Below are 25,927 nucleotides of genomic sequence, written 5' to 3'. Positions count from 1 at the left end.
GTGGGGCAAATTCTCTTAAGTGGTAAATATGGGTACTACAATAAATTTTCATAGATAAGTGTTATAGAAATACTTACCATTAGGTGCAAAAATAAATAAAATAAAATAAAATAAAATAAAATAAAATAAAATAAAATGAAATAAAAATCGACCCACACCTCACCCTCCTGCAGAAGGTTGCTCTAGCCTCTTCCTTCCCTACAGCCCCAGTGCAAAGCCCAATCTGCTGGCAAGGCACAGCAGCAGGGGGGGCTCTGCAGCTGCCATGGTGGGTTCGAGCCGAGGCACCCCCCTGCACCTGCCAGCAGCAGCCTTCAGGAACCTCCTCAGCCTTTGCACTCACTCCCTTCCTTGCACACTACAAGAGAAGCAGCCCCAGAGGTTAAGCATATGGATAGATGGAACACAAATGAAACAATAGCCTGTTTGCAAACACAGTGTTTGCCTCTAAAATATTGTGCTTCTGAGCAATATAATTTCTATCTCCTTTACCCCTCAAGAAAAAAAGGACTATAGGCTTACATAATTTAAATCCTGTACATAGCTAAACATAATGTAATCTTCAAGGACAAAGAGCCACACCTGAACTTTAGTTTCTCTTTTGCCCCAACATGTCTCTTTCTAATTATCCTACTCTGGTAAAGTAAATAAATAATCAGATAAATAAATAAAGCTTTGCTTTTAACACACTTGCACAGAGAAATACAGCAGATTAAAATAGATTTTTACATATGCAGGGACTGCAATTTATTTCTGGAAAGGCAGTCAAAAGGAAAAGGTATGTTTTGTTTTTCAAATGTACTTTTATGTTGCTTTCAGGAAACTATCTCCTGTACAATCATATAAGATTAAATCAGTCTGTCTGATTCTTCCTCATAAGGTTTGTTTTAAGCACAGTAAAATATATACAATAGGAGGTGGGATGGGAATGTAACAGTTGGACCCATATTCTGACAGGACTGCTAGGCATCAGAGTAGTAACTTGCCACCTTCCTGATAAAGAACAGAAAATCAGGTTTGAAAATATGGTTACGTTTCCTGGACATGTTTATTTTCCTCATGGGCTAGTCTAATAACTTTCTGAGAAAATCAGAGCAATCACATCCATGATTTTTTCAGAGTGTGTTTATTGATTACTGTCGGCAAGCTTCTATCAAGTGAGTTTTTTCCATAACTCTTATCTATAAATTAAGATCAGTGTTGCAGCACAGGGTTGTCTGACAGTGATCTGACTGTAAGTCTGACAAAGTATATGAAGCTTTTATTCATTTCAGTGGGGTTTTACATAATACCTCAAACGCCCATCCCGTTTAACAATTTACTGTGCTGACACATTACAGCTGGTCTTGCTGGACTTTTATTCCTATTTTGACCTTGTTGCTGATTTTTCTGATAACTGCATTACTAGCTGTTATCTCACTGTATGTCCCACATGTTATTATTGGCTCACATGTCTTTCTGGCACAGTTACACTAGATAAATTCTGCTGAAATTTCATATTTTATTCACTAATGTCTTCGGCCACACTACCCTCGAGAGAGGGTGCCAAAGCATAGCCAGTGTTGGTCCTCCACACTGTGCAAACCAGTACCTCATGTACAAAGTGAAGTGTTTGATACAGTAGAATCTAAATGGAAGACAGCTAGCACAAGCTCACCTCAGAGATGATGACAATTCTACAAGCAAGCAGAATTTTTCAGCATTTCACAGTGCTGCTTACTGAACTTACACTGCTTTTCACATTACCAGCATGGTAAGGTAATGCCAATTCTCATTCTTAGCAACGTTTTACTGCACGCCTTGGCTGTAATCCTCACAGCGACCACAGAAAGACAAGAAAGGTGCACTTTCTGAACGGAAAACAATGGAGAAAAAATGAATAGTTCTTGCACAGGCTTGGACAAGGCAGTGAAAGAAAAATAAATAAATGAATAAAGGCAATCCTAACCATGAAGGACAATGTCAGGTCTGAATCAGAGCAGTTGCTGTTTTAGGTAACACAGAAAATGAAAATGATCTGAGCCAAATCAACAAAGCGAGAACCCAGTGTTTTAGGCTATTTGATAAATGTTGCTCTGTCCTCATTCCCCGTTATTCTAGGGATCGCAACATAGTAATTATGCACAGGCTTATTCCATAATCTTACAAGACTGTGACTTCAGACTCAGACTGTAACTTAGACTCAGAACAACCTGATGAAACACTCACTCATGTACTTCCCTGCTCTTTTTTATAAACTCTATAAGGTTTTGTGGCTACATTCCAGACAAGATGTAAACTGTTTTAAAGCTGTCTGTGAAAAAATTCACTACGATCTCAAATCATAAGTATTACATTCTGCCATGAGTACAACAGCTGGTTTAGTGTTGATTGGATTCATTCTTGGGTGTGTAACAAGACTGAATGTTTTCTTCAGAATGTATTTCCAGCCATCTCTTTACTTTTTTTGTTTAGTAGTCTCCCTTTATCATCACTTCAACTTACAGTCTTTATGCAGTTTATCAGCCACCTATTGCAAGGCACAAATGATTTCTCGGCATGAACCAAAGATCTTACTCTAATACCCAGAATTTGCCACTTTTTTTCTTCTTATCTGATAACATGGGATCACTTCATCAAGATACAGTGAGTTAAAATAAATGCAACACAATTCCATGTGTTGCTAATATATGACATGGTGTCTCTTTCCCCAGAACAAATTCTTCAGGAGAAAGTAACAACAAACCACCATTTCTTTTCCTGGAGTAACTTGCTTTGAAAAAAATTCCCAGCAGTCATGAGGATTAAAGAAAAAAAAAAAAAAAAAAAAAAAGAGAGAGAGAGAGAGCGAGAGAGAATTGTAATTTTTTTCAAAATAAATTCTAACCCCTCAGTGGTGGCTGTGCCTGAGAATAAAACTGTATGAAGTTCAAGGGCACCAACCACTTCTTTGTTTTCCTCTGCCTGCCTATCAGAAACAGTTGCAACAGCACTAGACTTCAGAAGATATAGCCTAGCAGGTTAGCGATAAAATGTCAGTGTCAAAGGTAAGAATTTAAGGGTGTAGTTTGATAACTGAGGAAAATAAGCAGCCAAATATGAATATGGTGTTGAAGAAAAATAGAAGAGAGGAAGAGAAACAGTAAGTAAAAGGGGGAAACCTGTTTTTATCATAATGGCCACCAAGAAACAGTCAGATAAATACATTTAAGCTTACACATCACTGAGCTACCAATTTCTGCAGAACATGATGAACAACTCTCTGGGGAGAAGTCAGTGTACAGCAGATAGCTACACCATCAGGAGTATCAACTTCTCTCCACACCTGATCCACCACATCAGAACGAGAAAAGATATACTGACAAAATTGGTTTCCGTTAACTACTGCTAAGAGATCTGAAACAAGCAGCAAGAAAAGTAAGCACTGTCTCTTCCACATGCCTCTATAGATGAAGTTTCTGTGAGCATCTAAAACTTCCATAGAAAATTTTATGGATACCAATATCCAAAAGAGAGAGAGAGTGGCTGTCTTAAAAATTGGCACAGTAATCACAAACTAAAATGCTTGCACATACATGCATCAGAACAGGACAATTCCCAGGCAGATCATACAGTTGAGAATCCCTTCCAGTAAAAAATGGCATGAATTCAAGCCATTCAAGCCTCTTATACAGCTTTGTGGACTCCTAACTATAAACTACCATCTCCTTCTTTTCCAGCCCCAAAACAATCTCCAAAACATATCACACTCACAGTTGTGCAGAGGCATTAGAAATCCATCATAAACTCAGTTTGTCTGACACTAATAGTAAGGAGAGGAAAGCTCCATGTCTTGGGCATATAACAGCACCGGTGCCACCATTGCACCTTCACTGTTCCCACCAGGAAAAAAAAAAAAAAAATCTTTAGGGCCTGCTTCCCTTCCTTCTAGCGGCAGCTAATGCTAGTGCTGCCAATGCCCAAGAAAACTGAGCTTTCTTAACAAGCAGCAGCAGCACATCTGAAGGCACCATCCCACTCTCTTGTTTTGCTTCTCATGGCTGTGGATAATGCCAGTGTTGCTGCAACACAGTTCGCATAGTCAGATAACATCAGCTGTGTGGCCACAAGAGCATTTAACTCACCAGGCAAGTACCTGATCTGGCTAGTTTAGCACCAGCATCAGGAAACCTGGAAGCTCTTCAGTACAAGCACAGGAAGAAATTCTTCACTCAGAGGGTGGTGAGGCACTGGCTAGGTTGCCCAGAGAAGCTGTGGGTGCCCCATCCCTGGACGTGTTCAAGGCCAGGCTGGGTGGGGCCTTGGGCAGCCTGGTGTGGTGGGAGGTGTCCCCGCCCATGGCAGGAGAATTGGAACTGGATGGTCTGTAAGGTCCATTCCAACTATGCTATGTAAGCATACTCAACGTGGTCATGTCATAGCAGGCTGGAAAGCATACACTTAGCCTGTGTTAGCATATGACAGAAAACAGTAATTTAGAGAGGGTCAGGGTGTTCAGTAACAGAACTTAACTGTTTCGTGGACAATAACATGGATACGTAAACTTTAAGGAAGGAAACTGTGTCATGGTTGCTCCTTGCTGAAAAGATTCCTGCTCTTATCCATTCAGGAAAAAATTCAATTGCCCTTTCTCTATACTTGCTCTTTAATGTCCAGAGGGAACACAGTTGTCATTAAAGGTTTTCGTTACTTTTTCATATACAAATAGTGTGTTTTCAAAGATAAACATTTCATATTAGTAATTTATGAGCTCACTATCAAAGAATCATAGAATCATTAAGGACCTCCAAGATCTTCTGGTCCAACCATCCCCCTGCTACCAACATCACCCACTAAACCATGTCCCTAAGCACCAGGTCCAACCCTTCCTTGAACACCCCCAGGGACGGTGACTCCACCACTTCCCTGGGCAACCTGTTCCAATGCCTGACTGCTCTTTCTGAGAAGAAATGTCTCCTAACTTCCAACCTAAACCTCCCCTGGCACAACTTGAGGCCATTCCCTCTAGTCCTATCACTAGTTATCTGTGAGAAGAAGCCGACCCCCATCTCCCCACACCTTCCTTTCAGGTAGTTGCAGAGAGCAATAAGGTTACCCCTGAGCCTCCTCTTCTCCAGACTAAACCCCAGCTCCCTCAGCCACTCCTATGTCACTTAAGTTTTCTATTCAGTTGTAAGGACTTTTGTTTCTTTAAAAAGAATAAGGACTTGCTATCACAAGTGGGTAGATGTCAACAAAATAAGAGAGCCAAGGCAAATTCTCCTTGTAACTAGAGGAGGAAAACAGCTTTTCTTTGCTGGATGTGTTGAAGGTTATATCACTTATTTTATGGAATAGGAATAAAGAAACACTGCATAGCTCACCAGCCCTGTGCTTGTAGTCTATGATCACACAGAATCAAGCAGAACCAAAGTAAAAAAAAAGGCTCTGATGGCAAGAAGCAAATATGTATAGCATAGCTACTGAAAGATGCATTCATTCTGAAAAATTAACTCAGGAAAATTTTGAGCAGCTTGAAAAGCACTCCTAAATACAGACTGTTTCATTTGTTCCATTTTACAGGGAATATCTACGAGGATCAAGAGTGTGTATATTATTCTTTTTTTTTTTTCCTTTCAAGAAAAGAGAGAGTCACATTTATTTGGAATTTTCACTTCCAAGAAAATGACTGTTTCATCTTTACCTTTACTTCTTGACTGTTATGCTAATCCTGTATTTTAATAGTTACTGTTCTTCCTGTTGTTTCCATCATTTACAGAGTTCATTACAGTTTGGCTAATACTGACTTCAAAATGAATTTTATCTTTAAAAATGCAACGACCAGGTTTTAAGTCATTAGGAAGGTAGGGCTTGGGGGAAGGGGGGTGAACAGGGAATGACACATTCAGAAAGACAGAATAGTTTGACTAGATTTCATTCAGCTTAGCAGCAAAATATGAGAACAGTCCAAATGCATGTGTATTGTTTCACAATCTATTTATAGATGCTGACAATAGAAAGAGAGAGCTACAGTCCACATGTTTATTCAGTCTCACAGACTAGGGCTTATTATCATGCAGACCCTAAATGAAGATTAGCAGAAGTTCTGGAGATCATGGGATGTTACTTCAGTTGTATGGGATGGCTCACAATTTAAAGAAATGCTGCTTATCATTTCTTTGACTAACCTAACCATTATAGTCATCTTCAACAAACAGTAAACCATGCAATTCTGTAGTTAATGTTTGCCAATTCCTATGGAAAATAAATAAATAAAAATGATTAGGCAAACTGGCCTTGTTCAGTTTGTGTTTGGTGCACTAAGATTTAAAAAGATTTTCTGTGTTTAAAATGAACTGCAATGACTTTATTTCATGGCAACTACCTGCATGCATGTGCACAAATATGTTACTGCAGAAGTGCAATATAGTGACTTTGGCATGTCAAAACAGGTGGATATAGTCACTTCTGAAACACACACTCTTATGTTGTTCGAACTTGGAAAATTAGAGACCTGCAGGTAATTCACAAAGTAGAATTTCTGACATCATATTACTACATTTAGTACAAGCCTGGCAATGCAACATCATTTGAATTAAGATTTCTTGTCTTTTTTTTTTTCTTAAATTCATCCAAACAGTTTATTGCTATTAGTATCGACTTTCCAAAGACATACTACACCTAAATTTCATGAGATTTGTTTCAAAGTATATCTATGAAGTGCTGCAGGTATAAAAGAAAAAAACCTTGTGATGTCACATTAATGTGTTACTGATTAACTGATTTTAAAGCTAGCCCAAGCTGGAGTCACACCAAGAATGCATTTCCTACAGCAGTGAAAGGCTGTGTGCTTGAAGGATCGCTCTAGACCCAAACTTACCTAACTCTGCAGTTAGCACCATTAACATGATGAGAAAAGGGAATTCCTTGGAAGACTCGGTTTTTCATTTTGAAAGTCAGAGCAGCTTCCGAAAGTCAAGTAATGACCCTCCTCCAGTCAGCCCTACAGAGAGTTCCGGATCAGTATTTATAAGGTAAGCTCAGGGGCGTTTGGGTGCTCTTTACATACTTGATGCCAGGAGGGATAGGGCAGCAACACAGGAGGGCACTGGGACAAACACTAGTGGAAATACCCTGATGGGGAAGCTTAATTTTTGAAGGCAATGCACACAGAGCTGATAATTTATCTTGCATTACTGATTGCACTGGGAAGGGGAGAGTGTAAAGGAGAAGTTTGTTGGGGGGGCAGGAGGGTGTTCTCTCTTCGTGTAACTTTTACACTGAAGCAGGGCTTTGAGTGTGTATAGTACTATATAAACTCAAGTCTTTAAATGACTTCTGCAAGGTCATCAAATACTATCTACTATCTCTGTACAAAACAAATTTAAACTGGGTTAGAACAGGGAATTTGACAAAATATTTTGATGTATGTTTTGGCCTACAGGAAACTTTACAATGTTTTTTAAATTATGTTTCAAGAGAAATGATATCATCAGAAAAAGGAGTATTCATGTAAGTTGAGATTGCTAATGGGTTTTCTGATAGAACAATCACAAATGATTTTCAAGGTGAAATCTCTTTTCTTACTGTAGAAGTGTGGACTTGTTGGATTGTGAACTTATAATGAGGTAGAGTTCATTGTAAGGAAGATTTCTGGACAAATCATGCACATTTTAGACAGCACAGATAAATGAGGAAATGCAGAGTCAGAGGGTTGCTCGCACTCCTCATTCATTCCTTCCCATCTACTGCAGGAGAGGGACAGGTAAACATCACCACTATCTATGTTAACCCATTATGAATAAATTATCTTTAAAAAGCTATGCAAAGTAACATTAAATATTTATTGTTCCTTAACCAACATGAAAATTCGTTAGTAAGCTCTGCCTTTCGTATCTGCTCATGTCCACCTTGAAGACTGATTTGCAGGGAGCACCTCTATTTATTCTTTGTGTGACTAAATTAAATTTCTTTGTAGCTGGGTGATGGCTTGTATCACTAATTGGGTCACGAGTATAAATAAGTCTGCTGGCCTCATTTTTCCCCTTGTGAAATGTTATTTGGGCTTTTTAATACTATACCTGTATAATGTATTTTCTTCCAACTCAAATGTGGGAGAGATAATGCCCAACAGTCTGAACACACAATAAGGAACCATAAATTTGAAGTTTTAATTAGAGCTCTCAGGGGCTCTTACCTAGAAGTAGTTAGTTAGCGCTTGCTTTTTAAAACAACATCCACATACGTATTTTTATGCTTCTCTTATTCTTATTTTCCAGTTAGGCAAGTAAGTACAGAGTAAATACAGTGGTGGACAGAGGGTTGAACACAAGTAGGTTATGTTTAATCACTTGTAATTTGGGCAATAAGAAGTTTGCCCTCTTTTCTCTCTCCAGCCTGGAACTCTGAGCAGGCAGATTTACCCACTTTTTATTTACCGCTAGATAACTGGTACACAAAAAGCTACCATATACACTCTGATAGCAACATGACCAACCCTTACAAAGAACAGAGTCCTTTGCCTTGTGTTTCTCAATAATTGACCTGTCTGCCAAGTACCAAGTGGCAGGGGGCAGGCCTTCCAGAAATCCAGTTTATTCAACTGCTTCTCCAGTAAGAAGGAATCTTATGACCATAAAGCTCTGCGTGAAACTATACCTCCATCAGCAAAAAATACAGAATAACAGGCTATAAATACAAGGCAACCTAATAAGAAGCATGCATGATTGCACACTGTGAGCTTAGCAGCTGGACTGGGCTTGTTCTCACTGAACTTGCTTTTCATGTGTTTGACGCAGTCATTATATGCTTATCTAAAATGAGGCACGTGAAAAATCAAGGGAACAATTCTCGGGAAAAAGAAATGCAGACTCTGTGGTTTTACATGCTGTTTTCAATACCGTCCTATTTTCTGAAAGGATATCTCCCATAAATGAAGATGTATCCACAGAGGCAATTTAACTGTATTAATGATTGCTCCTGTTCATCCTAATTATTCATGCCTGAGGCCCAAAACTGCCAATATACCCAAGTTATTATACACTTCCGTTAGCACCTCACTGTAATTGGCACCATGCAGATGAGCACAAATTTTCCAGCATCCATGGGGTTATTAACATTTCAGACTAGGGAGCTCACAGTTTATCACCATGGCTTGAAATGGGGATTTCAACCTCCCCATTGGAACCCATCTCTATAACGTGAGTCAATATTCTGCATCCAGATCTCCTAAGCTTTAGATAAACTTCAAGCCTTCTGGTTTTTGGCCAACCTCCAGAACAAATCTGAAAAAATAAAATACTTTGAACACAAGGACATATGATTTTTCAGCAATTTAGATCAGAACTAGTGACCAAGAACTCTGTGAATGTCATAGTGCTAAATATGTTAAGATCAACCTTAGCAGCAATCAACTGCAGGCATAAAAGATCTAAGTATATCAGATGCTTTAAAAAAAAAAAAAAAGGGGTGGGGGTGTGGGGGAGTGGGGGTTCGGCATTGGCCATTGGCATTCATTGATACTAGGTAACATTAAAAAATCAGAAAAAAAAAAGTATAATATGGAAGAATTATGTTTTCTAAAGGCATAGTCATAGGAATGGAAGTCAAAAGGGTCCTCTTGACTTGTCATCTTCAGAGATTTGTCAATGTGATGCACCAAAAATCAGTTAATTAAACACTAGTGTTTTCCATCTGTGATCTGCCATTAATATTTTTCCTACAGCAGAATAAGAGAAATATATATACATATTTGTAACAAAATTTGTAACATAAAATGTAATGACTGTTTTATTGCAGTTGCATTTTTGTTTGGGTACAACAAAGGATCCATACATTTGGGCTTTCTCTCTGAAGATTTTTATACGGGATTGTGAACTTTTTTTAACAAAATTTCTTCTATGTTGAAATTACAGATCTCAGAAACATATTCAATGTACTGTTGTGAGACTGAGGCTTAGTTCAGACAAGTCCAAGCAGTAAATTTAAAGAGATAAGCACATACCTACCACACTCCAAAAGGCATATTACATGGTCTTTATAGCTTAATTACGAGCACTTGAAACACCAGCAAACACTTCACAGTTCAATGGTTTGTATCTGGGGTTTGGTGCTCACCCTGTATGGCCTTCCTATGCAGGATGTACCTAGGTAATATTTTCCTCAGAATAATATAACTCCTGGTTCTGAGTGAGATGAAACAGTAAATTCATCCAGTTTATAACTCACAAGTCCATCCAGTTATTATTATCATTCAGCTTATTATTCACAACCACCTCCAATGTAGACTGTGAGAACCCATAGCATCGTGAATTTTCTCATGTCATCTTGTTCTCTTGTTCCCCTCACTTTAAGCTTGCTGTCCTCAGGATAAGAGCAATACCTTTCTAAGCTCCTGGGAAGTCTGGACAATATATATATTATTATATATATATAATTATTATTTTTTTATTTTTATTTTTTGGAAGATTCAGTGTATCCTCAAGGAAGCTGTGCTAGCTTTCACTTTCTTACATACTTAACATATTGCTGTTCTTCAGAGACTGCCAGATGACTGAATGATTCTCTTCACAAAGTGATCACCAAATTTAGATGTACGTTGAATATGTAAATGCATGTATATGTGGTCCAAGAAGGTGTATGTATATATACACTCCTGTATGACACACAGATATAAAAACCGCATACATGCATGCACATTATTCGTTAGACATATAATCTGTTTGATGCCGTAACATACTGGTGCACCTGGATTAAAAATTTTGTCCACATAATCTACACAAAGAAAAGTGACACGTGGATGACACCCAGGATTTCCTTTGGATATTTACAAACAAATCAAGCTAAGCTGATCCACCACAGTAGAAGAAGCGATATTTTTACTTAGCTCTTCCTGCCTACCTGGCTAAAGCATTAAATGATGGTCATAAATGCAGAAAAGAAATGAATTTTACTGCCATGGGATTTGGTACTTTCATTATAAGTGTCAAGATCTAGGCATCACCGCATTCTAACAGTGCCATCCATGAAGCATCCAGGGCAATGTATTGCTTGGGAAATATGCTATGACTGCTTTTTTTCTCAAGAAATATGAGGAGACAGTGACTTGTGCTTTTCAGCAGTGCCAGCCGGCTGAATGCCATCTCGTAGAGAGCAAGAATGACTTAGAGATGACTTAGAATGACTTAGAGATGACGTAGAGAGCAAGAAAACTACTACATGTACCAAGGCTGCTGTGTTCAGAATATGAAAAAGTTTTCATGAATGATTTGGGGAGAGAGGAATGTTCCTTTGCTTTACCACTTCCACTGTGCTTTGCTGAGGCTGCATATTGCCATTAACCCCCCTTTTCCATATTTTTCTTTTGATGCGTTGTGTAAGTGTGCAGCGTGTCTTCAATGACTTTACGCAGTAAGTTGTGTGAAGGACATTGGTATTGAAATGACAGTGAATGTGCTGAAGGAGTACATATGCAATGTTATTATACATTCACTACGAGGCAGGCTGACACCATATTACTAATACCCATAAATTTTCTGTGAAAATGTTTCTGCTTTTTCCTGCTGGCTGCTACAATGCATACTTGCAGTGTAGTCTGCTGCATCCACTTCCTTCAGTATTCAGCCACAACGAACAGCCTCAGCATGCCTCACTGTCTGTGGTGAGAAATGCTCCAGCTAGCTGTAAAGCCAGCCTAGTTCACGTGTCCCCTATCTGAAGGGCAGTACAACCAACACAGTAATCTAGGCTCCTTTAAACAAAATCAGAGATGTATAAGTTGATATGACTTGTAGCAAAATGATCAGATGAAACCTATCACTTGCCAGAGGTCTCTATAAAGCAAGCTCACACTTTTAAAAAATGAATAAATTATGAAAATCTTAATCCAGACAGGGAATGGGGATCAGCTGGCCAAAACTGCCTTTTAGCCTTCACAGAACTCTCATTCTGTTCTGGCACTAGTTATCTTCTACTGACTGTTTACAATGATGGTTTATTCCATTCGTTTTGAGCACACTTCCAAGTATGCTGAGTGATTTGCAGATGTTTCTGAGCATTCCTGCTTGAGGCAGGAGTATCACCAACACTAAATCAGGTCAGGTGTGGTTTTGTATAGCTGAGACTCAAAACCTCCAAAGATAGACAGTCTACAGCCTATTTGGGTAACCTTCTCCAGTGCTGCATCACTCTTTTAGCATATAATTTTTTTTCTCTTTTGCAGTCTGCACCTCCCAAGCTGTAAGTCATTTCACTGTGGCCTGCAGGTGGTTTACATACATTCTGGAAATGAATTTTTCTTACTGTTTCAACATCTTCTCAGATGTGTCTAACTTGTGTCTCATACTATCACAGCTCCTAGTCATATGCTACTTATCACACATCTGCTTTCCTATTGTATTTCCACAGAGCAATATAAGGATTTATTTAATGGTTCTTTCATCACTTAATGGCTCCCAAGACATTTGAGTATCTTTTACAGAATCCTAACAATGCAGAGTATTATATAGAAAACTGAAGAAAAGACTTAAATTGAGATGTGGTCTGCCATTCAAAAGTACCAGTATTGAGGTACGATAAAGGCTGTATATTTTTGTATCTTTTTTTTTTATTATTGCACCTGATTTTGTCATTTTTGAGAAACTTTGCCAATTGACATTTCTGATAAAAATCACCTCATTCATGGAAAGCATTTAGACTGTAACACTACGGTTTGGAAATTCATTGCACTGAATATAATAGCCAAATTTACCTACAAGTTCTCTACTATTTGACTTTGTACTGAAATTTGTAACAGACAAAGGATATGAAAGAATAATATATGCTGTGAGAGATAAAACTCAATGATGTTATTTTAATCATCACTTACTGTAGTACAGGCTTCTCTTTTAGATCAGATTTGCTTTCAGCTTAAAGTAGAAAAGCTTTTGTTCTGCATCTAGTATTGCAAATGAAACATTAAAGTACAGTCTTTCAGATAGCACACTTCATTAATTATGCAGAAGACACCAGACCAAGCTTTAGGTAGTCAAATTCATCTTCAACATGGGGACATCCATCTCCTAGAAAGTTGTTTTACGCAGTCTTAAAATTTTCTTAACTTCGAAATCAACTGTAACACTGAGAGGAACAGATAGAAGAGTATTTCTGGCTTTTACCTTTCAAAGCAAAACTTGTGGACTTAGGAGGAGGAATGGCACAAACAAGTACAGAATAATTCTCTACTGAGTAGATAGATATGTGCTCAATATATACTGTAGTCATGTATATATATCCCTGTATGTCACTGTAGTCATTTCCTGCTTTGTTCTGTCCCAAGGAAGTTTGCTCACATTAGGCATGCTGATATCCACCATATAAACTGAGAAATACTTTATGAATATCCTTAATTACCGTACTGAAATAAAAACACAAGTTAAATAATGCTGATTATCACAATCTCTGACCCAGTTTATTTCCAGATAGATTGTCTTTTTTTTTTTTTAAATCTTTCATTGGCAATATCCTATCCAAGAATCCCTAGGCATGGGTGGTAGTCCTACTGCTGTTTTATACTGACCTTCCTGGTGTGTCTCATTGGGCCCCTTTACCCTTCCCTTCCTCATGTCATTCAAGACAAGTGGAGATTAAGGAGGACTTCCTATGGATGATGATAGCAAACACTGGAGTAGGGATAGGGAATGAACTTGATGACTTGGTGAGTCTCTCCCAGTTCAATTTTACTGTTTTCATACGTTTCTTTTTTTCTTTTTTTTTTTTAACAAAAGCTTTTCCTAGTATTTCAGCTCTAGTTTTTCTTCATTCGCTGTGTTATACATAATTTTAAGGTCCTACTTATTGAAAAAGGTATTCCTGACCTCCTTTGAAACTTTGACCCTTTAGTTTAGACTCTTCAGAGCAAAAGCATGTCAATTTTTGCCTACCTGGCATCACTAGTGCTGCAGGTATTAAACAGTAATCAGAAATTTTAACACACTAATTTCTTTTTCTCTCCCCAATCTGAACTTCACCAGCTAGAAAACTACAGTTCAGATTTTCACACAACAGGTCTCTGTTGCTGATGGCTTCATCTTGACATATTCACTTTACCGTATCTATTATACACCAGCAATTATACCTGTACAGTAAAGGCTCCTTTGTGATTTTTTGCATATTTAAGACTTGCTGTAGCATATAAAAGTAAAAGCATAAAGCTTTCGAGAATATTCCACCCACATGACCAGCTACACATTTGAGAGTTTAATATAACACCTCTCGTACTACTACTCTCTCTCTCTACTACTGAGAATTCTGGCATTCATGATTTTTATCACCCTGGAATATGTCGCTTTGCTCTGGAGTTACTGCACTGTGCACATTTTGACAAAGGCTGGCCACAGAGTTTCTTTTTCAAATCCTCCAAAACCAACAAGCTAGAACCATTGCTTATTACTTCCACTGATATTAAAGGAGAATAACAAAATATGGAAGAATCACTAGAGAGGCATGTATTGAAAACTTGCCAGAACCAAGTCTCTGACAAGGGTTAAGATACCATGATGTGGGATAAAGTATCTAGTAAGGATTCACTTTTAGTGTCTGTGCTGCAGGCATCAATTTATTTGAATGCCACTTTCTTTTTACAGTAAATACCTTGACTATTCAGTGCAGAATGTTTTGCATACGTTGAGAATGGAGCTGGCTGAAACTACAACGGCAGAAACTAAGCTGCAGGGGCCAAGCAGCTTCTTCCCAGTTTTTTAACCACTGTGGTCGAGGCAGAAATCTCTGGAGAGGAGTGAGCAAAACAGGCAGCAGTAGCATTTCTCTGCTGTAGCTAAATCTGTCAGAGATTGAAAGCCAAAGTGTTCAAAAGGCAAATGATTTTATCTGCTCAAATATCTAAATGCTAGACTCTCACCTACTGTAAATCAGCATTATTCTGCTGGAGGGAGCAGAGCTACACAAGAAAACTAAAATAGTAACTAATACATTTTCAGTGCATCCCAGTAATGAAAGGCCTTCAAAAACAAGACAAAGGGAAAGCAGCCACTTTTTCTGCTGGTTTTAGACACCGAGGATTGCAGCAAGTGTGCTTGGGTTTTTGCTAGTGCATGTTGTGGTAGTGCTCACTGACAGTGAGAATAATTCCCAGGGAACTCGAAGCCTCACATGGGTTGCTGCATCCCAGCACAGGGTCCTGGATCCTATCAGACACAGGAAGACAGACAACCCTGCCTTTCAGCTCCAGCTCTACTCACAGCCCATACAGCTGAAGTGGGGCCTATTCTGTTTTCCTTTCCATAAACAGGACACCACTATACAGCCACAGGTTGTGTCTGGCCTACACTGGTGACAGAGGGAATGCCAAACCAGCTCAGGTGCTGCACAGGGGAGGATAAGGCAGCAAAGTTTCACAGATACAGAACCTAACAGGTTAGGGTAATGTTTCCTATAACTACAGCTCATTTGTTTTTCTACGCATGCCTTCGTTTTCACATTGTTATACCTAAATATTAGTTAATGGTTTCTCCCAGAAATACAACTATTTAAAAATTCTTACTTTCCACACAGCTTGGTGCATAGAGTTTACATTTTATAGGACTGGAGCTAGCAAAACTCATCCAGTCTAGTTAAGACCAGAAATTAATCTCACATTTTCTGCAGGATGTCCAACCAGTTTTGGCAGTCCTGATCCTTTTAACCTTTAACGCTTGTTTTTCTTTAACCATTTCCTGAATATATTGCAACATTACATAATGCTTAGTTCTTTCACTTTTCAAAATACTGTGCAAGTGTCAAGCGTCTATGAATCTTATTAATGCCACTGGAAGATACATTAGCATCTATATCCTACTCTGATATCCACAGAGACCACAGTTCTGTATGTGTTTTGCCCTTACCTCCCGTGAATCTGGTGGCTGAGATGGGTGTAGATGAAGAAAATGTGATAAACCTATTATTAATTCCATTGATATATTCTAATGCATTAAGCCATGAAAACTGACCTTTTCCTAGAGATGTTATTTGGAACTTTCATTCCAAGGTTGGCCTTTTTTAGATTACGTCCCTAAAACCACAGACTCTGTCCTTCTGCGTTGCGGTGCTTCGTGGAAACACTAGTTCCTCAAACTGAACTATTTGTCAGGTTTTAACCAGATAACGAAAGCATTTTCCCCCATATGTGTGTGCTCATATTTCGTGCCAGCCACGCAAGATGGCTTGCACCAAACTCTGCCGGGCTGCAAGCAAGTGCCCCCTTGACCTGACGAGCACCGGGTGGGGGGCGGAAGCTGTTACTTTTTGTCTGACTTTACAAAACACTCAGTGGTTTACCGGGGCTGACAAACCAACCGTAAAAGAAAGGAAAACGAAAATCCCGGCGGAAGCTGGCAGGTGGAAAGAATATCCAGGCTGCGGGAGGCCGGGCTGTGTGTGTGTGTGTGTGTGTGTGTGTGTGTGTGTCTGTGTGTCTGTGTCTGTGTGTGTGTGTGTGTCTGTGTATCTCTGTGTCTCTGTGTGTGTGTGCCGGGCCGCCCCTCAGCGCCTCCCCTCAGCGCCTCCCCTCAGCGCCTCCCCTCAGCGCTTCCCCTCAGCGCCTCCACACGTGTACAAAGCCCGGCGGAGGCCATTTGCTCGTTTAGCCTCCATAACTCTGGATCCACCTCCCCAGTGCCCGCCCCGGGGCGGGGGCAGCACGGCCCGGCCCTGCCCAGCCCGGCCCAGCCCGGCCAGCAAGCGGCGGCTGATCGCCGTGAGGCAGCGGGGGAGAAGTCGTGCCCATGGTGCTCATGACAGAGCAGCACTGCGAGGCGGAGGAGCCGAAAGCTGGGCGGGCCGGCGGCAGGCGGGAATGCAGGGGGCGCCCTGCGGCTGTGAGTAGCGGGGAGCCCCGGCCTCTGCTCGGGACGGGAGATGTAGGGGAGGCGGGACGGGTCCCTGGCTAGCCCGGGAGGGAGGTGGCGAGTGCCCCCGGCCAGTTGCCACCCCGCGGCGATGGCCGTCGATGTGCGAGGAGTTTGACACCGGGGAAAGAAGGCGCTGGAAAACCCGCAGCTTTTCGCCAAGAAGGGGGCGTAGGGTGGGGAGTCGCTTTCTCCCTTTCTTTGGGGGTTTTCCTCCCCGGAGGAAAACTCTGCACAAAGATTTAATCTTAAACAGGCTCCAAGAGAGCAACTTACCAGCAACTGGCGCCTTTTCTGGAAAGAAAGTCTGCGGAGGTCTGTGGGTTTGGTTCTTTTTTGCGTTGTGTCCCTGATCCCCAAGCAGCTGTATCCCCAAAATACATATCACGGTGAAATCTGTTGCCAGAAATAACTTTCTGGTTGGAGAGCAGCAATAACCCAGGTTTCTTCTAAATGTCCTTTGTCCCATGTGGTGTAGCCACATCAGAGACTTCACATAACAAGGGAGGTGTAGCTCCCCAAACTTCAGAGCCCTCTTACTTCGAGCCTTAGGTCCTGATCCCCACCACAGAACTGTGCCAATGAACCTAACGAAGCTTTTCAGGTATGCAAGATCCATGTCTGATTCCATGCTTAAGAATGGGGCCAGGAACCTGATGATTTAGAGAGAATTTATCATCAGATTTTTTACATGATGCTCTTCTTTGTCCCCAAGCATTTAATCTTTCAGAGTTGGATCTAGTCTGCTTTCAGAAGTGAGGTTAGTCTTAACCAGTGTCATAAATGGAGAAGTCTCCGTAACTACTACAGCCCTTTTCCTAGCCCTCAGTTTTTGCTGTTCAGAAGAACGTAGGTGTCATGTGGGGGGCAGCATGGTGGTCTTTGGCTACAAAGTTTTCAGCAATTCTAACCTAGGCAGCAGGAGGGTAAAAACACCGGGCGTTGTGGAATACATCAGAAGATGTTGAAATGCTTTGTCATAAACCAGAGAATCACTTAAACATTTCACAAATTCTAACTTCGTTTCCAGCTATTTGCCAATCCTACTTTAACTGAGAAGTGGATCCCTGAAGAAGCATTGTGTTTATTTGACCGTGACTTAATGTCAGAAACTAAGTAACTTCGGTTTGGCTGAAGTTAATCTGCAGGCGGGATTGTTCAGGTGAAGAACAAGGGCCATGACTTGGTTTTGTTTCACTCGGAGCTGAGCTAGCAAAAAGTTGAATCACTGAAGATTTTTTTTTTTTTAAATATCTTAAATAAGCGTGTGCATGGGAGGGTGGGGTGTTCTTTCCCTTCATGTACTTCCAGGAAACAGTGTGCAACCAACAGGGCTCGTGCTGGCTTCTGCTTGAAAAAAAAACCCTTGCAGAGTTGTGGAGGCTCATGGAATCTTTTAGCATTTTCCAATGCACAGGGGAGAGAGATTTATGTGTATGCTAATCTGCACTTCCAGAAGGAATGCCTAAAATGTTGTTCAGTTTAGAGATGGACTTTGTGGCTCCATAAGCTTCCGCCAGCACAACAGTTCCCCGGGGGATAGGTGCCTGTGACGGATTGAAGCTGTACAAGTATCCATTTATTTATTTATTTATTTATTTTGTTTCAAAGTTAAATCTGAGAAGATTATCTGCTAGTGACTCAGGAAACTTTACACAGAGTTAAATACATTCGTATAGATGTAGAAAATTGACTTTTCTAGCATATTTGGTGACAGGCATGTCTTCTTTGCAAAGCATGCAGCTCATCTCTGGGGCTTGAACAACCCCAGAGGTATCACTGAACGGAAGATGTGTGCTGTCATTATCCACATCCAAAATAGTGGTGCATGGAAAGTTCATCATTAAATGGAGTTCTTCCCAAGTGAAAAAGTTCATGGTCAGAAAGCACCTTCCAGGTGGTCTTCAATGACCACTATGTTCTAGGATGGCCTGGCACCAAAAGAGAGTTAACCATTGCGTTGTCTTCAGAAGACATTTATTTCTCTGACTTGTGGTGCGTTATTTGGGACGTTTGTGGTGGTGCTCAACTTGTCTAAGGAGCTGTTAGCCGTACTGCAGGGACTGCTGGTGGAACAGAAGTTGTATCTCTGAAAACAAAACGCTGTGTATTAAAGAGAAGTGGCAGAGATGTAAGAAGGAGCACTTCATATTCAGTGTCAGCATCCTTCTCCTCTCACACATACTTGTTTCTGGTGAGTTAGGGTGGTAGTTTCTGGTTTCCACTACAGGCAGTATTTGTCCTGAGACCATTAAGTCTGTCTATGTGAGGGCAGGGTACTGAGTGACTGAATGGTAAGATATTGCTAACATTAAGTGACATGTTCTGTCCTCTTACAGTTGCTGGCACAAGGTAGTGTCCAGTTAATTTAAAGAAATGAAGAGCTGAGGCTTTGAAAGATGTAGAATCTTCTAGATTTTTTTTTTAATTTTTTTTGAGCTAAAATAGGTTGTAGATCCTGGGGAAAATGTGCTACTGAAAGCAGTAGAAAATGCTTACAAGCAAATTATGTACTTCTGGGAAAAGACAGAATGCGACTTTTATGGTGTTTTTCTGTGTTATGCTGTAATAACAGATGTTAACTCATAATTATTTGTCAACTGATAAGTTAAAAAATAATTATTTGGCTGACCTGCACATAATCACAGCACACTAACTTTTGTCCTTAACGATATTACTTCAGAGAAATAGAATATGCACAGAGGTAAGTGGAGGTTATTTATTACTCTTTAAAACATCTGATACAGATCAACCCCTTTTCAGCAGCTAAATTTCTGCTGTTTGTTTTTGCTGCTGTTTGTTTTTGAGGAGGAGAAAGATGTACATGTGTGCCTACACTCACATTCTGTCCTGTTAATGCATTTTAAGTATCGTATTTTTTAATACTTCCCTCTTAGTTCTTTGTTATTCTTTAAGAGGCAATTGTACTGTGTGATCTGAAAAGAAGGCTAGGATTGCAAAGTGGAACATTTGAATTTGAGTTGTGAGAGAAATGAGACTTCTGATCTGGACAACCTCCATTTGTTCATGATAATTGTTTTTAATTGCTCCTACTTTTTTCTTTTTTTTTTTCTCATTCTTATTTAGTTAAATTATATAGATGCTCTAAATTAAAAAAATTAAAAAATTGTGCCATGTGTAAATGCATACCTCATGAATCTGAACAGACATTTTCTTTGTACCGAAGTCCTTCACATTGGCTAGCCTGAAATACTCCCAGATCTGCTGCCCTTACTGGTTATTTGTGGTCTACCAGAACTGCTTGTTGGCAATATAATACTATTTTCAGATAAGCTTTGGGCAGTGGGATTTGTTGCTGGTGTTTGACAGGTGATGCACAAAGATAGTATCAAAGTATTTTCACCTTAAAACCATCCCCATAAATGTTGCAGTCAAGTGGTTTGAGATCACATACTTACTTAGTGGTGCTGCTGCTGAGACCAGTGGTCTTCATGCCCCATATGTTGCTGTTGCCTGGTCCATCTACTACGCTGATCAACTGGAAAGCTTTCACCCATGTGACCTAAGCCAAACTGAGAAAAAAGAAGAAAACTCACAAAGCAGTTCAACTAGTGGCAGCGTTAGAGCTAGAGCTTTCCCTAGCCTCTGTTTCCTTTGTGGCTGAAGGAGGTGTCAAACCCTTTGGCTAGGACAGATATAACTGGCATACCTTTTGGGACTTGTGTTGCTGTTACACCTGAGACACGTTGTGTTTGGTCTGTCAATCTTTGCAGATATTCTTTATTCTAACCAAAATTGATAGGTAGGTCTGGATCCAGCTAGGATGCTTAGCAGCGGTCTCTTCAAATACTGTCCTAATGCAGAAAGTTCCTTCTCTGAACATAACAGGAGAGTAGGACAAGCTGATCATGCCTGTTCCTCCACTTTTATTTGGAAATAAACATCTTGCTTTTTCTAGATCATCTCTGAGTTACTCAAAATTAGAGACATTTTCATGTTTTCTTGCCAGAAAGTTGTAAACAAATATTTAAAACATCTGTTCTTCCTTCCTGACAGTGGAAGGAGAGTCAGTGGGAGACTCTAGGAGGACATGGGCTGCTGTTCCTGGACAGCCCTCTGCACAGAGCCCTTGCCTCTTCTTTGTAAAATAGTGTAGTGTGCTGCCTCATGCTGGGGTGCCTGTTACAGTAATGGAATTAAGTGCAGGTAGGTGGGACACCTGAATAAAAGGGAGAACCAGGATTGTAGTGTATGTACGAAGAGAACACGTTTTCCTCTTCTTAATTACCCGGTAACTGACCGTCAGTTCTATACCAAAATACTCGCTTCCTTTAACTAAATCTTCTACCTCCATCCTTGAAAAATATCATGCATGCCAAGGTGAGAAAGGTTAATAAACTTCCCTGAAAGAGTGGCAAGAAATAACGTGCAAGTTGCAGATAGGCAGCAGAGAAACTCAGCAGGATAGGGGAGGTAGAGGCAGGCTGACACCTTCCTCCTCTGTGGATGGACGGGCAAAGCCTTCTAGTTACTTCACTATGAAATAGCAGTTCCTGATGCCCCCCAGGAATCAATCCTATCTAGGTGTGTCCATTGCAAAGATCTGTTCGTGTGGGCACTTCAGTGATTTAGCCCTCTGGGAATCTTGCCATAGAAGAAACTCAAAGTTTGAGAGTGCTGGGCAAATAATGGCAGATAAAATGCTACAGTTAGGTACCCTGGTAAAATGATGCAGTCTTTTCCCAGAAAAATGAGCTGCATTAACTCTGGCATTTTTTCTTCTTCATTAAAGGGTGATTTTAACTCCATTTAAAAGGTAATCCTGCAGACTATTAATGTGTGCCCCATCAGACTGTCTAGTGGCTGTCTACCTTCTGCTTCCCTCCCCCTTGCTAGGTTTCCTAATACACCCTTTCTCCTTACTGGTAGATAGTGTGTTTTTGTTTCGTTTTGTTTTCTTTCTAGTTTAGGCTATTTCTAAAGATAGACCACCTACAATCTTGATAGTAGTTTTGCAGTTACCATTTATGTTACAGTAGTTCAAGAAGAGCCATTTAGGTTTGTTCAACCTTTTTCTGGACAAGAAGGAATTTTATAGTGCAAAAGTCCAGTGTATAATGAAATTATAAGTCCATTCGACTGTGGGGAATTTTAGAATCCATGTAAATTTGCTGTAGGCCAGGTGGTGGAGGACAGCATGTGGACTGTGGAAATGCTCCACAAAGTAGAGGAAGAGATTTACAAGGCATTCAGACTCTGTGTCCTGTGACACAGAAAACAGAAAGGCAAGCTGGCCTCACAGGGGTTTGGTCACCATGTGTTACATCTGGTTCTAAGAAGAATATCTTTTTCCAAGACTGTGGAAGAAAAATGGTTTTTTATATGCAGTGTCACAATCCAAGGCACTGTTGTGATTAATGCTGGTTAGGCCCATTGTGTCATCTTTGGCTAGTATTTCCTACTATGAAATAATATATTTTGTATTATGTGTATTTACATTCTTTGGGCCTGTTCCATGAACATATAGGCAAGTCTGTAAAAGAAACAGAAGTAAAAAATTAATTATAATAATGATCATCATCATCATAGATTGCAGAGATAATTATGGGAAATTCAGCATTGCCAGACCCTTGGTGAGCAGGGAGCCTCCAGTAGTTATTTTACCTTCCATCAAGGGTGGAAACTGATCAAAGCGTGGTGAAACAGGGTAGATGGACACAATTAGATAATCATTTTCATCTCAATTAGACATTAAGCCTTGATGTGTACTGTTCTTGCTGGGAATCCTACAGCAACAAAAGCTGTAGTTGGGCATCCCTTGACATAACTTTTTTTACATTTTCTGTGCTAACATAGTGTAGCCTTTTCCACAGAGAAATCTCATTGATGATTGTGGATTATCTGTTGTCAATTCCAGGTATGAAAGAAACTGCTACATGATCAAACCAAGTCATTCTTCTTTTTGTTAATACCCTGATTAAAGAAAGAAAATGATTTTTTTTTTCACCATACATTGATTCAGACAGTTTGCATGCAGCATATTGAGTCCATAGTTCTAAAAGACCCATGAAACAATGTTCTGAGCAAGTGATTCCTGTTTTATGGCTTTATTCCTTCCCCTGCCACTTAAGAAAAAGAAAGGTGTTGGTAGGATTACTCCCAAACCTCTCCTATGATCTCTAACTGTTCTGCATTCTTAATAGCAGTCACTAATATAACTGATGGTGTCTGCTGCTTTTTTTTTCTTTTTCTTAAACCCTAATGCAGTCTGATATAACTACTTAATTTTTTTTTTTTTCCAGAAACACAGTTAATGCTGGCAGCCAAGTCTTTTATCATGTGGAGGCATGTTGCTCCAGAGTTCTTCCTCCAAAACAGAGATGTAGCTTCAGGTAGTGAGGCCAAACCTTTGTACGTATGCTCTGGTGATCGTGCCTCAGTTGTGCAGATACAGAGAGAGATTTGTATCACCTTTGCCTGAGTTACGTAGCAGATCTAATTGATATAGCCCTGTGAGGTCATACTGCACACATGGATTGTGTACAGTTGCAGTATTTATTTTAATTTAATATGATACGGAACAGTTGGTAGCCCAGGCATGTAAGTGCCTTTGTCCTCTTTTTTCTGCACCCTGAACAAACCATAGATCAGGAATTCTTTCGTCTTTCTCTTCCCTTCTTCCTGTCACCTGTGGCAGCTAAAGATAAAAATGTGGTTTAATGAAAGGCTGCACATTTCTTCTTCAATAGGAATTATAGTTCTGCTTTTTATCTTGTTCTGGGTTAGAAGATAAGGTAGGCTAGAACTAGGAAATAGGAAAAATTTCCCAACTAAAGGCTGCTAGCCAGCTGGAGAAGGAAGAAAGCACATGCTCCTGTCCAAAGTAGAAATGAAGGAGTATCTTCCCTTGAGACCTTTTACTTATTTATTTTTTTCCCCAGAAATGTGTCTATTAGGATTTGTTTCATGTGTTTGACTTGTCTATGCCTACATTCAGATGAATATTTGTTGGGCGCCCTGCTGAGACTCCCACGAAAACTGCATCATGGGGATCTTGTGGGGTTGAGCAAAGATGTGTTTGAGCAGGCTTTTGCTTTTTGAAGTGGATATCTGAAAGGGAAACTCCTGACAAGACAAGAGAGCTAAACGGCTTATGTTCCTGTGCTAGTGTTAACCTAATAAAATATCTTGTTATTGTGTATCACGTTTCAGAGCACAGGGAATTTTTTTTTTTTTCTGTCTAGGGAACTTGATAGCAGTCTGGTTTTGATTAGACAGGGAATACAGCCAGTTAATAATAGATGGTATTTAGAGCAGAGAATTTACATACTTGCTAATGACATCTGTGGTGTCACAGTGATCTTGCTGATGTCCAAGTGGTAAGGTGGTGTAAAACCTGATCTGGTTATTATGTGAAATGGCTGGTCATTGGAGGGGAAAAAAAAAATGACTTCTATCTTTGACAGTGTTGGAAGGTTTTTTGCTCAGTATTAACTCAAAAATTTCATTCATCCTTTTAATAAACTTATAGTTGCATAGACACCTGTAACACTCACAGGTAGTTCTATTCTTAGAGATAAGTGTGAAATAGAACACGGTAAATTGTTCTGAAATAATAATTCTGAAATTCAGTACTTATATAAAAAATAAGACAATAATAATAATAATAATAAAGGCTTTAGCCATTGACAATCAATGCTAGCTGACATCAGGATTCCACCTGTGTACACAGACCAGTTTCATCCAAAAAATGCATGGAGGAGCACGTGGTATATATGTCTGTGCTTCCATCCACGTGCGTATGATATTCAGCTAACATGCCACTATATAATTTTGCCATCATTGTGCCATATTTGACTATGATCTAATGAGAAGAGAATTAGCCTGCACCTCGAACAACCTGAAGCAACTGAATCTCAGCCTGGTTCATACTTATTTGTATTAATAAATTGACCCTTTCCCTCATGGAGGATTTCACACCTCTGTTTCTTCATTAATGCTTTCCTGCTGTCTTCCATCTTGGGTGCAAATACCTCTGCTGGCTGTATATCTGTCATACAAAATACTTGAGTAAGAAATGCCATACAGCTGCTTTACCCATTTACTTTTCAGCCTTGAGTACAGGCTATATACCAAGTATGATGTCAAATTACACAAATACCAAAGATACTCTGCGGGGATACGTTATGGCTATCCTTAACAGCTATTACAGCACTGTTAAAGCAGATTGCTATTCCTTTGTGAGTAAGGTAACTGTAGCTCATTTTCTTCCCGATTTGATGATCTGTGACAATGTTTGGCTTTCCAGTTGCACAGTAAAAGTGATACTTTGTCTTGGAAAGAGGTTAAAACTTATTACTGTGAGCCATATTTCTCTAGGAGATGTACTTTCCTCCATAAACAGTGCCTTGTGCCATGTAGAGCTGGAGCATGGCTGAACAGACGGCTCTAAAATCCTTGACTTGAGCTCTGTTGATGGTTTGTGCAGTACAGTTCTAATCTGCTATGAAGAGGACAATAGGAGAGTTTACAAAGAAAAAAAAAAAAAAAAAGGTATTTTCTTCTGTCCAGGGGTGAAATAATTCAACTATAAAAGGTATGAATGCAAACTTATCAGATGAAGCACTCCAGAGTCTGATTACATGACCAGAAAAGGTTTGTTCAGGCTTGTTTGGGGTGGAAAAGAGGTTTAGTGGAATGTCAGGACATAGCTTCTGAAGGAAGATTTAAGACTTCAGCGTGGATAGGCCTGGTGAAGGGAAGGCTGAGATGATTGCTCCTTTAGGGATGTCTGTGCTGAGGCAGTGTTTGCAGCCTGAGACATGCTTAGCAATGTCCTTCCAGACATCAGCATGCTTTGCCCTGCCCCGTTGCAGTCACCTCTACTAGAAGCAGGCTGCTGTGACATTTTTAGCCTCTCCCTTTAATTTTTAGCTTCGGAAAGAATAGGCAGTTCCTTTATCTGAACAGACTCATGTCTGCTAGTAAGAATAGCTTAAGTAACACTATTGTTATTATTTTGGCCTTTTTCACGGCTTCAATTTCTTTGACAAGTCCCTTTGATCTGTTAACATCTACTCAGTAAATCCAGTAGATACCTAAATGAGCTGAAATATACAGAATATCTT

At 39.9% G+C, this 25,927-nt stretch overlaps 1 protein-coding gene across 1 annotated transcript in view; it reads left to right on the top strand.

Moving 5' to 3' along the window:
* GRAMD2B (GRAM domain containing 2B) overlaps nucleotides 1–25,927 on the top strand; it is a 52,275-nt gene that overhangs the window by 3,939 nt on the left and 22,409 nt on the right. Inside the window, exon 2 of the mRNA XM_050716542.1 lies at nucleotides 19,522–19,542. Within this exon, the coding sequence (XP_050572499.1) occupies nucleotides 19,522–19,542 (21 nt within the window). The remainder of the gene's footprint in view (nucleotides 1–19,521; nucleotides 19,543–25,927) is intronic.

The sequence above is a fragment of the Cygnus atratus genome, chromosome Z, assembly GCF_013377495.2.
Source record: "Cygnus atratus isolate AKBS03 ecotype Queensland, Australia chromosome Z, CAtr_DNAZoo_HiC_assembly, whole genome shotgun sequence".
In the NCBI taxonomy this organism is placed as follows: Eukaryota; Metazoa; Chordata; class Aves; order Anseriformes; family Anatidae; genus Cygnus; species Cygnus atratus.
This window is presented reverse-complemented; position numbering and strand designations above follow the sequence as displayed.